At 45.6% G+C, this 18,083-nt stretch overlaps 1 protein-coding gene across 2 annotated transcripts in view; it reads right to left on the reverse strand.

Annotated features, from left to right (window-relative positions):
* Positions 1-18,083, reverse strand: part of pomgnt1 (protein O-linked mannose N-acetylglucosaminyltransferase 1 (beta 1,2-)) — a 45,649-nt gene that overhangs the window by 20,869 nt on the left and 6,697 nt on the right. Inside the window, exons 9-15 of one of the 2 annotated variants that reach the window (XM_061683860.1) lie at positions 15,104-15,174; positions 14,882-14,957; positions 5,643-5,726; positions 5,264-5,305; positions 4,858-4,916; positions 3,193-3,265; positions 1,881-2,009 (exon numbers count right to left, since the gene is read on the reverse strand). In XM_061683860.1, the coding sequence (XP_061539844.1) occupies positions 1,881-2,009; positions 3,193-3,265; positions 4,858-4,916; positions 5,264-5,305; positions 5,643-5,726; positions 14,882-14,957; positions 15,104-15,174 (534 nt within the window). The remainder of the gene's footprint in view (positions 1-1,880; positions 2,010-3,192; positions 3,266-4,857; positions 4,917-5,263; positions 5,306-5,642; positions 5,727-14,881; positions 14,958-15,103; positions 15,175-18,083) is intronic. The other variant, XM_061683861.1, reaches the window with a different exon arrangement.

Genomic DNA, 18,083 nt, shown 5'->3' on the forward strand with positions numbered 1-18,083 from the left:
CTGAAGGACTCCAAGACGGTGAGAAATAAGATGTCTGATCTGATGAGACTAAGAGAGAACTTTTTGGCCTTAATTCTAAGCAGTATGTGTAGAGAAAACCAGGCACTGCTCATCACCCGTCCAACACAGTGCCAACAGTGAAGCATGGTGGTGGCAGCATCATGCTGTGGGCGTGTTTTTCAGCTGCAGGGACAGGACGACTGGTTGCAATCGAAGGAAAGATGAATGCGGCCAAGAACAGGGATATACCTGGATGAAAACCTTCTCCAGAGTGCTCAGGACCACAGACTGGGCCTGAAGGGTCACCTTCCAACAAGACTATGACCCTAAGCACACAGCTAAAATAACAAAGGAGTGGCTTCAGAACAACACCTGAAAATGGCTGCCCACCAACGTTCATCATCCAACCTGACAGAACTGAAGAGGTTCTGCAAGGAGGAATGGCAGAGGATCCCCAAATCCAGGTGTGAAAAACTTGTTGCATCATTCCCAAAAAGACTCATGGCTGTATTAGCTCAAAAGGCTGCTTCTACAAAATATTGAGCAAAGTGTCTGAATACTTATGGGTGTGTGATATTTCAGTTTTTCTTTTTTAATAGATCTGCAAAGAGTTCAACAAATCCATTTTTTCTGTCAATATGGGGTGCTTTGTGAATGAATTTAAATGATTTTCGCAAATTGCAGCCATTCTTCAGACTGCGAAATTGAGCAGAAGCAATTGTCCAGGGCCTTCAATGCAGTCCCATGCCCCATACACACAATAGTAATGGCTGTTTCTTGTTTTTGGATTAGATTTTAGAGTCTATAAACAGGGCCAGCGAGAAGGAAAGTGATGTCAGCATTTTCCCCATCCTCTGATCAGAACTACTCAAGTAGGATTCAGAATTACATAAAGGTGACTGAGGAGAGGACAAATCTCAGACATTAAAAATAAATTTTGAAGCAGACTTTTCAAGAAAAACTGGCTATTATGAGGACAGGTTGGACAATGCTGTAGCTGGCTGGCTTGTTTCAACCCGGTAAAGGATTTTTTCCATCACTTTCAGAGCAGCAACGACTCTGTCAGGTTTTTCCAAATAAACATTTATTTTTGGCGGGCCTCCACAAGTGAATTTTGGCCACCACTAATAGATTTTGCTGTTATCTGTTCGTCCTCGCTGTGACTGTAACATGTCATTACACGCCTGTCAGTAGGTGGCGGTATGCATCGCCTCCGCAAAGACACGCAGCTTGGTCTGCCAGAGAAGAAGAGGCTCAAGTCGAAGCGGGCCAGAAGCGCGACTCGCGAGGGGAACGAACAGATGAAGGTAAGAACAAAGGTAAACAAGTAAAGCTATCACAAAAACAAAAACCTCGGTATCAATATGTCGCCGAACAAGTCAAATTTATGTTATATTACGCTGTCTCTATGTTAACGTAGCTAGAAGCTAAATATGTGCATAGATAGTAGTAACTCACGCGATGTTCGTTAGTTGACACAAATGACGTCTCATTCACACAGATGAATATTGATAAATATATCAAGCGAATCACGAAAAAGCCTCACCAACATGGTGTAGAGTGCTCGTTCGGACGAAACAGGTGAGACTCAGCACTTAACACGAAGCTGGTCCTAATTAATTTGTTCCCTTGCCTTTATGACTGTATCAGCGAACATGCTATACTGTAGTGTAGCGATTTGGTGTTGATGTTATAGAAATTGAAAGCGTGCATGGGTGCTGAAAACTGTGCCCCTCTCACAAAACACTTGACCCAACTCACCACCACTGGAACAGATGTGAGGTAGTATACACATAGCTGTGTTGGTAGAACAACAATGCAAAATACGACACCACAGAAATGTAGGTACACTTCAAACAAAGAAAAGAAGAATCCTGCACCTTTTCTGGTGTTGGCCATTTTGGTTCCAGTTCATCCTTATAGAGGCTCTTTTTCAGGACCCAGCCCAGGCCAGGCATACTCTCCACTCTGTAGAGCAAGGTAGGATCCTCTGCTGTGTGTTCATAGCCCTGCAGAACATAACAACAAGATATATATGCCAACGAGTTAGAATTTCCTACTGATAAGTGTATTTTGGTCACCAATATATATAAAAATATATATACATATATATATATATATATATATATATATATATATATATATATATATATATATATACACACACACACACACACACATATATATATATAAAAACACATATACATATATACACATGTGTATATATATATATATATATATATATATACACACACACACACACACACACACACATACATACACACACACGCACGCGCAGTCCCTTCCAAAGGTATTGGAACGGCAAGGTCAATTCCTTAGTTTTTGTTGTATACTAAAAAATGCAGTTATAGCAAGTATGGGTTATGCTCCCAAATATTAAATGTTATTCATTCATTCATTTTCCATACCACTTATCCTCACTAGGGTCGCGGGCGTGCTGAAGCCATCCCAGCTATCTTGGGGCGCAAGGCGGGGTAGACCCTGAACTGGTTGCCAGCTAATCGCAGTACACATATAAACAAACCACCACTCCCACTCACATTCACACCGACGGGCAAATTAGAGTTTTCAATTAACCTACCATGCATGTTTTAAGGGCTGTGGGTGAAAACCCACGCAGGAACAGGGAGAACATGCAAACTCCCCACAGGCGAGGCTGGATTTTAACCCGGGTCCTCAGAACTGTGAGGCAGATGTGCTAACCAGTTGTGCACCGTGCCGCCTAAATGTTATTCACTAAGTTAATTTAATAATGTTGATAGATTTGTACAGCCCTTAAACACACGTTTTTTTGCCTTGCCTGTCCACCTTTATTTTGGTGAAGACTGATTACAGTTTTGTGATAATCAGCTACGTAAAGGGTTTTCTTTACAGTAAGCAAGTAGAAGAGTCGCCAAATGATCTCCAATGAAATCGAACATGTTCAATTTCGCCGACTCCTTGGCAAACTAGCCTAGTCTCGAGCAGTCTCCGGGAGGTGTCGCGGAGACATCTGCGCAACCAGTGGAGGCTCGAGTCGCCATCAGGTTGCCAACATGTCTCCAAGCCAGTGAGATAGCGGTCTTAGGGATTTGAAACTGCACTGCCGCTCTGGAAACTATACAAACCAGAGCAACATTAACTAACTACACTATTCTCTCTATGAAAAGAACAACAAAGCAGTTTACTCACCTGATCATTCCAGGCTGAGATGCAATACAGGCTGTCATCCTCATCCAGCAGATGAATGGTCTGACTCAGAAAACTAGTAACAACACCAACAGCACAATTCAGTTTGGAGCAATCAATTGTTTTCAGTTACTTTTTCTCACTGAATTACAGCAGATAATAAAACACACATTTACTGTTTATTCAGTGGGAAATCATGCTCACTTGAGGGACATTTTAGGTTGAAGCGGATTAAACTATGTCTATTATGTGACCAGCAACAAAAAAGAAAACAGGGTCTCATTCCAGAAAAGTGACATACTTGTGCACTTGAGTAAAGAATAACAAGAATCATTTTCTTTTATTATGCCCTTTTCTCGTCTTTTTTCACTCCGCTATATTATTTTTCGACTTGTCAGTACCTTCAGACAATTGTTTGACTTGTCCTGTCTAATTTGTTGTTTGTGGTGTAAATGTGCTTGAGTAAGTTATTTTGTTATGAAAAGGGTGATTGCCCTTCCTTTCAACTTGTGGCAAAATTTAAAATACTCGACAGATGACCACCGCTGTAATGACCATGCACTCGTCTGTACCCATCCCGATCTTTGAGATCGGAAATCGGTCCGATGTCATCCAAAAAAACCGAGTACCGGATCTAATATCTCTAATTATCCCATTCTTACAGTATAAAAGCAGTCTATTTCATGGTCCGCTCCAGCACCTCTATCCAGCAGCACCCGGACGACATGCAGAGCCCGTCGTCATAACAGGTTGCTAATGTGCTAACACGGTAACAAGGAGTGAGAGTGAATATTGCTTGAAGTCATTTATCCACACTCGAGTTGAAGTTCACTGTAAAATTAAACTGACAAAAGAATTACACCTACTAGATGTTCAAATACAACCCCAATTCCAATGAAGTTGGGATGTTGTGTTAAATAAAAACAGAATACAATGATTTGCAAATCATGTTCAACCTATACTTAATTGAATACACTACAAAGACAACATATTTCACGTTCAAACTGATCAACTTTATATTTTTTTTAGCAAATAATCATTAACTTAGAATTTTATGGCTGCAACACGTTCCAAAAAAGCCGGGACAGGGTCATGTTTACCACTGTGTTACATCACCTTTTCTCTTAACAACATTCAATAAACGTTTGGGAACTGAGGACACTAACTGCCGAAGCTTTGTAGGTGGAATTATTTCAGCAACAACTGAAATCAGTTGTTGCTGAAATAAGTCTGAGTTTTTAGATTTATTTCCTGAATAAATGAAATCACCATTGAAATTAAAAATAGTATTTTAATTTCACTTTGGTCATATTTGTCTGATATTTACATTAGTTTCTGTATCTGTGTTCTGTGATTTTGTTCTTAAGGATGTACTTTAATTATTATACGCTATAATATCATTATATAAGTGGCATTAAAAAAAACAACCATTTATCATGATAGATTTTTTTATAATCGCCCTTAAAAAAATGCTCCTTGGTTTATTTATTTACTTATTGGTTTATGAGCAGGGCCTAATCGTCAGGTGTACACGTGAGTTACTAACGACATCTTTTTCGCGATTGTCGAGTTCAGTCAGTTGCGGACGCGTTACTCAGTGTGTAGGGCGGATGTAAGGACACTGTTTCTTTCAGGAATCAACTAGTTGTGAGCAATATTTATACAAACCTGAAAAAGTCAATGGAGATGTCCAAATCTTCCTCTAACACAATAGCATATTTGGCCTCCTGGAGAAAATAGGGGGACAAATCGTTATAAACTCCGATGATCGAAGAATAAAAAATGTTTAATTAAAAAAATAAATAAAAACACTAAATTAACTCATCATACTTAACCATCATTTGTGAAACAAATCAAGCCAGTAAAACTCGAGATGACGAAATATTCCTTTTTGTAAAGATTTCCACAAAACAATAATTGTTGATACTAACTTCCGCTTTTAAATAGGAACATTTGTTTAATCAGAATTAATTAGACCACTCAATGCTATATACGGTTTTCCCTGTACAGTATATGACACTTGAAAAACCAACTTACTCTCTTGGACGTACATGTACTATAATAAAGTACTCACAGGGTGAAGGTTGAATGTTGCTGTCAAACTGGCCTTGTAGTGCTGTGACAAAGCAGGGGAAACGCAACTCACTGAAAGCAAACTGTTCAGGCAACTACTATAACTGCAAACTTGTTTTTCTTTTTCTTTTTTTAAATTAACGGTGTCTGTCAAAAAAGTCTCATGAAAAGCATGAACAGGTACATGTCCGACCATTTCATTTGACAAGTGAATTTTTTTTTTTTTTTTTTTAATTACAATGACATGAAAGTCAAACAGCGTCACAGAACAGTGTGTGTTTGACTTTGCAGGTTGCACAACTACAACCCATTAGTAAAAAATGGTTTTAATGAAAATGAGCCTTGCGAGGTAGCTTGAGACATAGCTGTTGGGCATTTACCTGAGACACTCTAGCATTCTTGATGCTGATTGGTGTATGCTGAACTCCCTTCAGTCCAAACAGTGCCACCACATCCATAGGCTCCTGAGTCATGCAGAAAAAAGAAACAATCAAATCATCCATCTGTACCAGTGGTCCCCAACCACCACAGATATTTCTTATTTTTTCAGCGGAGCAGGAAATGGGGCACCACATGTTAAGTATTGATGTACGTGTGTGCCCTTACTCCATTGTAATACGGTAGTAAATGTCATGACGTCAACCTCGCTCAAGCAAAGAGCAGAGCGCACAGTGGTGATGTGAATGCACAATAAATATGCTGGTCGGAGGCTAAAAAGATATATTCTGTCAGAATCCTGTCAGAAGGAGTTACAACTCCCACCTCCGTCAGAACTTCACCAACGTCTCGGGGGATGCGGGGTCATTGAGTCAGAGTGGACCATGTTCCGCGCCTCCATTGCCGAGACGCCCGACCGGCGCTGTGGCCGGATGTTACACCAACGGTGAAGGATGCAGTCAAGCTGAAGAAAGAGTCCTATCTGGCTTTTTTGGCCTGTGGGACCCCTGAGGCAACTGATGGGTACCGGCTGCCCAAACGAAATACAGCTTTGGTGGTCGCTGAGGCGAAAACTGGGTGAGAGGAGTTGGGTGAGGCCATGGAGAACGACTTCTGGATGGTTTCGAGGAAATTCTGGTCCGCAATCCGGCATCTCAGGAAGGGGAAGCGGTGCACCATCGACACTGTGTATAGTGCGGATGGGGCACTGCTGATCGAGACTCAGGACTTTGTGAGTTGGTGGGGAAAATACTTCGAAGACCTCCTCAGTTCCACCGACACGCCTTCCCATGAGAAAGCAGAGTTTGGGGTCTCTGAGGCGGGCTCTCCTATCTCTGGGGTTGAGGTCGAGGTGGTTAAAAAGTTCCTCGGAGGCAAGGCCCCCAGGGTGGATGAGATTTGCCAGGAGTTTTCGAAAGGCTCTGGATGTTGTGGGGCTGTCCTGGTTGAAACGCCTCTGCAACATCGTGTGGACATCGGGGACAGTGCCTCTGGATTGGCAGAGTGGGGAGTGGGGCTCCCTTTTTAATACTGGAGGATGTGTTCCAACTTCAGGGGGCTCACACTCCTCAGCCTCCCTGGTAAGGTCTATTCAGGGGTGCTGGATAGGACGGTCCGTCGGGAGGTCGAATCTCAGATTCAGGAGGAGCGGTGAGGTTTTTGTCCTGGAACAGTGGACCAGCTCTACACGCTTGGTAGGGTCCTCGAGGGTGCATTGGAGTATGCCTAACCAGTGTTTTGTGGACTTTGAGGAGGTGTTCAACCGTGTCCTTGGGGGAGTCCTGTGGGTGGTGCTTCGGGAGTATGGGGTACTGAAATCCTTGATACGGGCTGTTTGGTCCCGGTACGACCTCTGTCAGAGTTTGGTCTGGATTGCTGGCAGTAAGTCGGACTCGTTTCCGGTGAGGGTTGGACTCCGCCAAGGCTGCCCTTTGTCACCGATTCTGTTCATAACTTTTATGGACAGAATTTCTAGGTGCAGCAGAGGCATAGAGGGGGTCCGGTTTGGTGGCCTCAGCATTGCATCTTTGCTTTTTGCAGATGATATGGTTCTGTTTGCTTCATCAAGCTCACTGGAGCGATTCGCAGTGAGTGTGAAGCGGCTGGGATGAGAATCAGCACCTCCAAATCTGAGACCATGGTCCTAAATTGGACAAGGGTGGAATGCCCTCTCCAGGTCGGGGATGAGATCCTGCCCCAAGTGGAAGAGTTCAAGTATCTTAGGGTCTTGTTCAAGAGTGAGGGAAGAATGGAACGGGAGATCGACAGGCGGATCGGTGCAGCATCTGCAGTGATGCAAACTTTGTATCGGTCCGTTGTGGTGAAGAAGGAGCTAAGCCGAAAGGCGAAGCTGTCAATCTACTGATTAATCTACGTTCCCACCCTCACTTATGGTCACAAGCTGTGGGTCGTGACCGAAAGAACAGGATCCCGGATACAGGCGGCCAAAAAGGGTTTCCACCGCAGGGTGTCCGGGCTCTCCCTTAGCAATAGGGTGAGAAGCTCGGTCATCCGGGAGGGGCTCAGAGTAGCGCCGCTGCTCCTCCGCATTGACAGGAGTCAAATGAGGTGGTTCGGGCATCTGATTAGGATTCCTCCTGGACGCCTCCCTGGTGAGGCGTTCCGGGGACGACCCAGGACATGCTGGAGAGACTACGTCTCTCGGCTGTCCTGGGAACGCCTCGGGAGCCCCTCGGAAGAGCTTGAGGAAGTGGCTGGGGAGAGGGAAGTCTTGGCTTCCCTGCTCAAGCTACTGCCCCGCGACCTGACCTCAGAGAAGCGGGAGACAAGGGTTCTCTGAGTGTGAAGCAGCTAGGATGATAATCAGCTCATCCAAATCTGAAACCACAGCCAGAGAAATGGTGGCATGCCCTCTACAGGTTGGTAATGAGATCCTAACCCGTTGCCAAGAGAACACAATTCCTACAGCGAAGATTGGTGGTGGCAGAATTATGCTTTATGGCTGTATTTATCCAGCTGTAACAGGGGCCTTCATCATCAGAATCAGAATCATCTTTATTAGCCAAGTATGTCCAAAAAACACAAGGAATTTGTCTCTGGTAGTTGGAGCCGCTCTCGTACAACAACAGACAGTCAATTGACAGAGAACACTTTGGAGACAGAAAGACACTGACAAAAAACAGTCACTGAGCAATAAAGGGTTGCTAGTTATCTGGTAATGCCGGTAAATGATGTATTTATTTATTGACAATTGTGCAAAAAGATGCAGAGTCCTCTAGCACTTAGAGCAGTTCGAATGACTAATATTGCAATAGTCCGGTGCAATGACCATCGATCATGGAGGGTATTGGTACAGTTCCAAATACCAGTCACTGTTAGCACACGACCGTCAGGCTTCTACTTGTAATGTCAGGATTTCATTTTATGAAATGATTGGTTCTTTGAGCTCGGCTGGGAGCGGAAACGGACCTGGTGTGGCGTTCTTTCACTCACTTCTGAATCTTTGGCAAATGACAAATGAGCAGCCAGCGTGCAGGCGGGGGCGGAACATCACTAAACGTACCGCCGCGTGATTTTCGATTCGCCAGCGTTGTCACTCACTTCGGCGAATGACCAATGAGCAGCGAGCGTCGGGCAGCGCCGTGCAGGCGGGGAGGGATGGAATTCAACTGGATGTACTATTGAACAGTACTGAACGCACTGAAGAACGGAAAGCAAACTGAAAGTACTGTGAGCCACGAGAGATTCAACTGCATCTCTCTCTTCTCTGTCTACTGCAATTATTGTTGTTGTTCGGGATTATTATGTAATATAAATATATATTTGCAATTCAATGGAACAGTGTTCCCTCACCACATCGCGCTTCAACGTTTTGCGGGTTTTTCCAAAATATTCATTTCAAAAATAAGTAAGTCAAATATACAGCCATATCGGCAGCCATATTGCGGAAAGACGCGTTGTTTCATGTCGATGCGCGCGAGCGTAGGTTTCCCTGCATGCCAAACAAAGAGATGAGTTGACTCGGAGGCTTTGTACATGCCTGTACTGTGCGGGCACTCATGCAAGGCGCGTGATTGGTTCCCGGCGCGACATCGACCAATGAGAGCACGAGTGGATTTATCCCGTGAGCTGATTGGCTGCGCATCATCGCAGCCTCACCCAGCATCTTCCCTTGTTGTGTCTCGCCAGTCTCGTCCACGCTGTTGTGTTCGCAGTAACTTTTTTTGTTTCAGCGATAATTATTTTGATGAGCTAAGCAAGCCCTTACAATGCCGGCGAAGCGCTGTGCCCCTGCGAAAGCTTCCTCCGGGGCGCCCGAGAGGAAGAAGATGATGAATGGTAATTACTCAATAAGGCTTTAGAATTAAAGGTTGAAGTAAATACGTGTACTGTTGTAATCTTTGTCTCAAATATGTAAAGTATCAATACTGTTTACATATTTGAAACATTCTGGTAGCCACATCCACAACAATTCCTAGGGGGTGGGGGGCAAATCCTACTTTGCGGCTTTTCCACCTTGCGCGGGGGGTTCTGGTCCCCATTAACTGCGAAAAATGAGGAAACACTGTACTTTTATATCAAAACTTGTTTGGCTAGTGTTGTTTTGGACTACGTGCCTGATGTGATTATGTAATATAAAGTCAATACAAGTCCCGCTGGGCAACATGCTGGAAAAGAAAAAGGGTGAAAAGAGCCCAGGCTGTGTGTTTGACCACGGACTGCTGGACATCAAGTACTACCACTTCACTTATGTCAGTAACATGCCATTTCATTAAAGAATGTGAGTTGGTCTCGATCCTGCTGGACTAAATTCCAATGAGCGAGAGACACACGGCAGACAACCTGTCAGAGTTGCAAGGAAGTGGGACATCGCAGACGAGGTGGCTCCCTGTGTTATCTGACAACGCTTCCAATGTGGTGAAAGCAATTCAGAACACAGGTTGACCTCACTTTTTCTCATTTGCCCACACCCTCAACCTAATAGTCAAAAGTGGCATGACTGCAATAACAAAAAAAACTGAGGAAAAGGTGAAGGCGATTGTTTGAGTATCTGCACAAAAGTACAGTTGCCACAGAAAAGCTGCGATCCACCCAAAAGCAGTTAGGCTTGCCAGAAGCTTGGCTGCAGCAAGACAAGATGGAACTCAACATTTTACATGCTTCTGCGTTTCAGTCATAACAAAGAAGCGATAGTCCCACCTGTAGCACTCACAAATCCACGACTATCCATCTTAACACCAGAAGAGTGGGAGGAAATGAAACAGGCCTGTGATGTTTTGAAGCCCTAGCGGCTAGAGGTATGTACCGTAAATGATTTGATTATGAAAGTGTTGTGATAATCCTGTTATGTTTTAACACTTTTAGATGAAACGGGAAAAAAACAACTGTAGCGTCTAGTTTAGTTATCAAACAGTTATCGATTTCAATTATTATTGTTAGTAATAAGAGGAAATGTATTTACAATAACAATTGACATGATTATCATTGTTGCTGTTGTTGATGTTGATATTGCTATCAGGGCCAAACCTTGTCTTTCTTCTTGTTTTTCTCTCTCAGATATGTTACTGCGTCAAAGGTGATTCTTCTGGCAAGAGGGTTACAGAAGATCATCACAAACGCACAAAGAGATGCAAACCTGATGGAGCCTGTGAAACTCATGGTGGACACCATTTGTCCACAGATTTCATACACGTTTTGCACTGGACCCCGGCTTCAAAAGGAAGGCCTTTGGCAGGGATGAGGATGCAGATAGGACCAATAAGCATCTCAGCAATGCTGCTGCAAAGGTGAACCTCCCACACCAGCAGACTGGAGAAGTTGGAGCAGCAGCACAGCCACCAATAATGCTATTATTAAAGCTTTTTGAAGAACAAGAAGAATCTCCCCGCCTTTTTGACTTTCCAATACGTGAGAACAACCTTTGGTGAACGTTTTGAGTGAACGTGAACCTCAGGGCTGAATCATAAACTAAATGAGGAAAGCACTTGAATGATTCAAATGAACAGCCGCGCCCATCACTTAAGTAGCAGGTCGGAGATGACTCCCATTTAACATGAGTTTGCATGTGATTGATTGGTTAATTCAGAACACAGGCACATTCCCCAGTTATAAACGGGACACCCGTGCACACTTGTGCAACCGTATTCAGTTTATTTTTACCTCGCCTCTTGAAAATGTTTCAGGTTTTTTTTTCCCCCATGAGGTGTACAGTTTATAAGTCAAATTATTCATTCATTCATTTTCTTCCGCTTATAAGAGGTCGGGTCGCGGGAGCAGTACCTTTAGCAGGGAAGCCCAGACTTGCCTATCCCCAGCCACTTCCTCCAGCTCTTCCGCGGGGATCCCGAGACGTTCCCAGGCAAGCCGAGAGATGTAGTCTCTCCAGCGTGTCCTGGGTCGTCCCCGGGGTCTCCTCCCGGTGGGACGTGCCCGGAACACCTCACCAGGGAGGCGTCCAGGAAGCATCCTAAACAGATGCCCGAGCAACCTCATCTGGCTCCTGTCAATGCGGAGGAGCAGCGGCTCGACTCTGAGCCCCTCCCGGATGACCGAGCTTCTCACCCTCTCTCTAAGAGAGACCCCGGACACCCTGCGGAGGAAACTCATTTCGGCCGCTTGTATCCGAGATCTTGGTCTTTCGGTCACGACCCACAGCTCGTGACCATAGGTGAGGGTAGGAATGTAGATCGACCGGTAACGGACCGATGCAAAGTCCGCATCAGTGCAGATGCTGCACCGATCCGCCTGTCGATCTCCCGTTGCATTCTTCCCTCACTCGTAAACAAGACCCCAGATATTTGAACGCCTCCACTTGGGGCAGGATCTCATCCCCGACCTGGAGAGGGCACTCCACCCTTTTCCGCCTGAAAACCATGGTCTCAGATTTGGAGGTGCTGATTTTCATCCTAGCCGCTTCACACTCGGCTGTGAACCTCTCCAATGAGAGTTGGAGATCACGGCTTGATGAAGCCAACAGAACCACAACATCTGCAAAAAGCAGAGATGCAATACTGACCAATGCGGACCAAACTCTGAAACCGGTCGTACAGGGACCGGACAGCCCGTATCAGGGGATTCGGTACCCCATGCTCCCGAAGCACTCCCCATAGGACTCCCTGAGGGACACGGTCGAACGCCTTCTCCGAGCCCACAAAACACATGTAGACTGGTTGGGCGAACTCCCATGCATCCTTGAGGACCCTGCCGAGGGTGAAGCGCTGGTCCACTGTTCCACAGCCAGGACGAAAAGCACACTGCTCCTCCTGAATCTGAGATTCGACCCTCCTCTCCAGCACCCCTGAATAGAGCTTACCAGGGAGGCTGAGGAGTGTGATCCCCCTGTAGTTGGACCACATCTTCCGGTCCCCCTTCTTAAAAAGGCGGACCACCACCCCAGTCTGCCAATCCAGAGGCACTACCCCCGATGTCCACGCGATGTTGCATAGACGTGTCAACCAGGGTAGCCCCACAACATCCAGAGCCTTTAGGAACTCTGAACAAATCTCATCCACCCCCGCGGCCTTGCCACCGAGGAGCTTTTTAACCACCTCGGTGACCTCAACCCCAGCAATAGGAGAGCCCGCCTCAGAGACCCCCAGACTCTGCTTCCTCATGGGAAGGCATTTTGGTGGAATTGAGGAAGTATTCTCCCCACCGACTCACAACGTCCCGAGTCGAGGTCAGCAGCGCACCATCCCCACTGTACACAGTGTTGATGGAGCACTGGTACCCCTCCTGAGACGCCGGATGGTGGACCAGAATTTCCTCAAAGCCGTCCGGAAGTCATTCTCCATTGCCTCACCGAACTCCTCCCACGCCCGAGTTTTTGCCTCAGCGACCACCAAAGCTGCATTCCGCTTGGCCAGCCGGTACCCATCAGCTGCTTCAGGAGTTCCACAGGCCAAAAAGGCCCGATAGGACTCCTTCTTCAGCTTGACGGCATCCCCGAACCCGTTCAGGATTTCCGCCACGACAGGCATCGACCCACTTACGGCCACAGCTCTGGTCGATACTTTTGGGCCTGCCAGTTCGGACTGCCATCTTCCCCCACCATCGAAGCCAATTCACCACCAGGTGGTGATCAGTTGACAGCTCCGCCCCTCTCTTCAATCGCCCGCAGGTCCGATGACACGACCACAAAGTTGATCAGCGAACTGCGACCTAGGATGTCCTAGTGCCAAGTGCACGTGTGGACACTCTTATGCTTGAACATGGTGTTCATTATGGAGAATCTTTGATGAGCACAGAAGTCCAATAATAGATCACCACTCGGGTTCTGATCGGGGGGGCGTTCCTCCCAATCAGGCCCTTCCAGGTCTCACTGTCATTGCCCACATGAGCATTGAAGTCCCCCAGCAGAAAGATGGAGTCCCCAGCGGGAGCGCTCTCTAGCACCCCCTCCAAGGACTCGAAAAAGGGTGGGTACTCTGAACCGCTGTTTGGTGCTTATGCACAAACAACAGTCAGGACCCATCCCCCCACCCGAAGGTGGAGGGAGGATACCCTGTCGTCCACCGGGGTGAACCCCAACGTACAGGCACTGAGCCGGGGGGGGCAATAATAACCTGCTCGGTGCCCCTCACTGTGGGCAACTCCAGAGTTGGAGAGAGTCCAACCCTTCTCAAGAGGACTGGTACCGGAGCCCAAGCCGTGTGTGGAGGCGAGTCGGACTATATCTAGTCGGAACTTCTCGACCTCACATACCAGCTCGGGCTCCTTCCCTGCCAGAGAGGTGACATTCCACGTCCCTCGAGCCAGCTTTTGTAGCCGGGGGTCGGATCGCCAAGGTCCCTGCCTTCGCCCACCGCCCAGGTCACATTGCACCCCTATGGCCCCCTCCCACAGGTGGCGAGTCCATTGGGAAGTGGGACCCACGTTACCCTTTCGGGCTGGGCCCGGCCGAGCCCCTTGGGTGCAGGCACAGCCACCAGGCGCTCGCCTTCGAGCCCCACCTCCAGGCCTGGCTCCAGAGGGGGGCCCAGTGACCCGCATCCAGGCATGGGAAAACGTATTCCTGATTTTTTCATCTTCATAGTGGTTTTTGGAGCTGTGCTTTGTCTGGTCCCTCACGTAGGACCTGTTAGCCATGGGTGACCCTCCCAGGAGCATAAAGCCCGAGACAACTTAGCTCCTAGGATCACAAACTCCTCCACCACAGTAAGGTGACAGCTCAAGGAGGTCAAATTAATGATTTTTTAAATTATTTATCTGGGTCTCTTTTTTTTGTTTTTTTTTTTTAAATCGCAAATACGTAGCATTTGAACAGGCGTGTGTAGAAGAAGTTCGGGAAGTTTTGTGGCAAAAACATCTGACCAGGTTTACTGGTCTATAAATAATAAAGAACATGTCTCATGCAAGTAAATATTTCAAGATTGCTCTGAAATTATCCATCCATTCATTTTCTGAACCGCTTATCCTCACTCGGGTCACGGGCATGTTGGAGCCTATCCCAGCTATCATTGGTTGAGAGACGGGGTACACCCTGAACTGGTCACCAGCCAATCGCAGGGCACATATAAATTATTTCACAGAAAAATGCCAAAAAGATTTTCCCCCCAAAAAATCCAGGTTGCAATTATAAATTGTTATTTCTTATTTTTATTTGTTAAGGAAAGCAATTCTGATAAAGACAATGTTACCAAACATTCCATGCAAATCCTTCAGAAGTTTTTTTTTTTTTTCCCCAAAGGAAAAAAGGACCAAAAGAAGTCAGATACAGTACCTCATAATATCCATCAATGAAGACTGTGACCATTTGTGTGTTAACACCATGAGCTGAAAGAAGCGACCTGAGCATCCTGAAAGCAGATGGCAACTAGTTGTATTAATTATTTGCATTTTACTATCACTGATTATAAAATTGGACTTTTTTGACCATAACTAGACATTCTGAATTATGCTTGCTGACCAAGTTTCTTGCCCATTTTACAACCTGAGCTCTTACCGATAGAGATAGTTGGGTCTGTTTCCTGCAATGACAGCTACAGGGACATTGAAGACACTATTATTGGACAGCTAGAAGGAAGAAAATGGAAGTAATTAATTGTCAGAATTTGATTTGTATATAACAAGAACATCTAGGAACATCGACTTTAAATCATTCTTCGTGCTCAAAGACGAAAGGAACTTCAAACTCTACGTATAAAACAAACTGGGCTCCAGCTCATTTTTGGCAATACAGCATTGTGTCGGTCAGCCTTCCCCAAAGACACCCAAACTAAAACAGGGATAACATTTTGGGTGTGCATCTACCAATCGCCTCTACTTTGCTGGGTTACCTTCGGGAGGACAACACAGACACACACAGACGAATGATTTTAGCCTAATTGTGGGACCACAAAAAAAAAACGCCCGTCCAAATATTGCCCGTTAACAACAAGACTAACGAGATTTTAACAAAAGCATATGAAGAGACTTTTTTTCATTAATACCGATTATTTTCCACTCCAATTGGCCAATTGAGTTTCTTTTAGCATTTTCTTTTAAATAAGTAACTTTGCTGACTGTTTGTGGTAATTTACTCATGTTGAACTCGCTGAGCGAGTTGGCTGTATTCTGCTGTGGTTTTACCTCTTGGGCATATTCTGACTCCCCCAAACAATAGTAATCCCATTTAGATGAAAAATGAGGACCAAACTGAGATTAAACAAGACCCTAAAATGAGATGAAATATGCCTAAAAACCCTTTCTTTGAACTGTTACATGCATAAAAATGAGTTACACACATGGACAAAATTGTTGGTCTCTCTCTGTTAATGAACGAAATTGTAACTTTCCTGAAAACTAAACAAAGAAAATCTGACGATGCTTTTGAATTGTTCTTCAACAGATGGAACAATCAATGAGACTTCTGCACCTACCCACAGGTACTGTATTTTGGCAAACTCCTCCAATTGTCTCAGGTTTGAAGGGGGGCCCTTACACAGATGACATTTCAGCTCAATCCACATACAGTGGCGTAAAAAAGTATTTGCTCCATTTTCAAATTCAAAATGGTTTTTTTTCTTTGCATAGTTTCCCCACTTTGCTTAATATCATCAAACTAATTTAAATGCCAGACAAAGATAACCCAAGTAAACAAGTTTAAGTTTTCCGATTGTTATTTTCTTCAAGAAAAAAAATTATCTATTCAAAGCTACCTTGCCCTGTGTGAAAAAGTAATTGCCCCTTAAACCTTAGAACGGGTTTGGCCATCCTCAGCAGCGGCAACAACTGAAATCAGGTGTTTTCTATAACTGACAAGGAGGCTTTTCACATCTCCGCGGAGATATTTTGGCCCACTCTTCCTTGCTGAATAGTTTTAATTCAACAACACGAGGGTTTCCGAGCATTGCTAAGCTCATGCCACAGCATTTCAATCGGATTCAAGGCCGGACTTTGACGAGGCCAGTCAAAAACCTTTTTTTTTTTTTTTTTTTTTTCCCCCCTTCTTAAAGCCATTCAGAAGTTTACTTTGAATTTACTTACTTTGAACATGTACATGATTACAATGTGTTAAAATGACAATTTACCCCTCTTCTCCTAAAAACAAAAAATGAAATAACATAAAAAGTCATTTTAATCATGTGCAACCGATGTGCATGTTCAAATGAAGTAAATGCAAAGGACTCTTTCTTCAGTGCATGTGCTGGAGTCACAAGAGAGATTGTGAGGGCAATAGGCCGCATAAATGATCGCCTCGATCAATTAATAGGTGTCCTCACAAATATCACTGATTCGTTAAATACACTGGTTAACAAGTGAATTCTGAGTCCTTGCCTCAATTGCATTGTTGAAATCAAATGTTGCCGGGCTTTTATTGTTCATCAGTGCTCATTGTTCCTGTGTTTCCGATGTGCAGATTTAGGAGAACAGTTTCCCAGCATCACCTCGAAGAGCCGCCAAAGCACCAACAGCTGCAGAAACGTGCGTACGCCAGCCACGCAGTTGGCGTGAGGCGCCGCGCATTTCCACGGTCACGTCACTCTTGATACATTTGAACTTTGCTGTGAAAAAGAAGTGACGCCACGTTTTGTACGAGGCCCCTGGTGATCTACAATCGTGAGTAAAACATTCCAGTGATTACTAGAAAGTACAAATTGGTGCATAGTAACTTGGATTAGATTAGATTTAGATTAACAATCTCAGACGTGTCCCAATTTTGTTCCCTCTGGACACCTTTGAATTCATTCATTCTGTGTGTGTTTGAGTGCAACATTTGACCGCTGAAATCGAGAACTATCATCCCATTGAATGTAGCGAAGAGAGATAAAGGGGTATTTTCGACACTTTCCCTAAAACTATAAATATCGGAAGAGACTTGGTGTCCCAGTCGGGGACCTGGCAGTCATGGTAAGGGGGGGGGGGGGGGCTTCACTAGCTTCGTGGCCCCCGGGGCTGGATGGCTGCTTGGCGTTGGGGCTCCCCTGTAATGCTCCACGGCTGCTCCCTGGGTTCCCGCCCTTATCGTTTCCTTGTCGGGCGTCCCTATCCGGCCTCCTTTCCAACAAACAAGGGACACTGTCCCCCCCCTACTAGCTGGGCGGGGACTGGTTGGTGGGGAGGGGCGGATGGTGGCATTGGGTCCCTGTGGCCGATTGTCGTGGCGCCTCGGTGGGGCAGGTGGACCGTCCTCGGCTCCCTCGTTGTGGGACGTGTCCCGTCCACCGGGCCACGCTCAGGTGGACTCCTGGGCCCGATCCCGCCTCTCTTGGGTGGGGTCCTCAGCCTCCAGCAATTACAGGACACTTCTGTCAGTCATTGTGCAATCAAAACAGTTTCAATTCACTTGCATGTGTCCGCAGGCACACACCACTGGGAGGTTTTCACTGCGTGTGAGGCCACTCACTTATTGCGACAAATGAACATGCGAATTGCTTGGGTATCCCCTCACTCACATTCTGCTAATTTACATAGCCACTCCCACCACACTTCAGCTGCACAGC

The sequence above is a fragment of the Phycodurus eques genome, chromosome 8 (genome assembly GCF_024500275.1).
Source record: "Phycodurus eques isolate BA_2022a chromosome 8, UOR_Pequ_1.1, whole genome shotgun sequence".
In the NCBI taxonomy this organism is placed as follows: domain Eukaryota; kingdom Metazoa; phylum Chordata; class Actinopteri; order Syngnathiformes; family Syngnathidae; genus Phycodurus; species Phycodurus eques.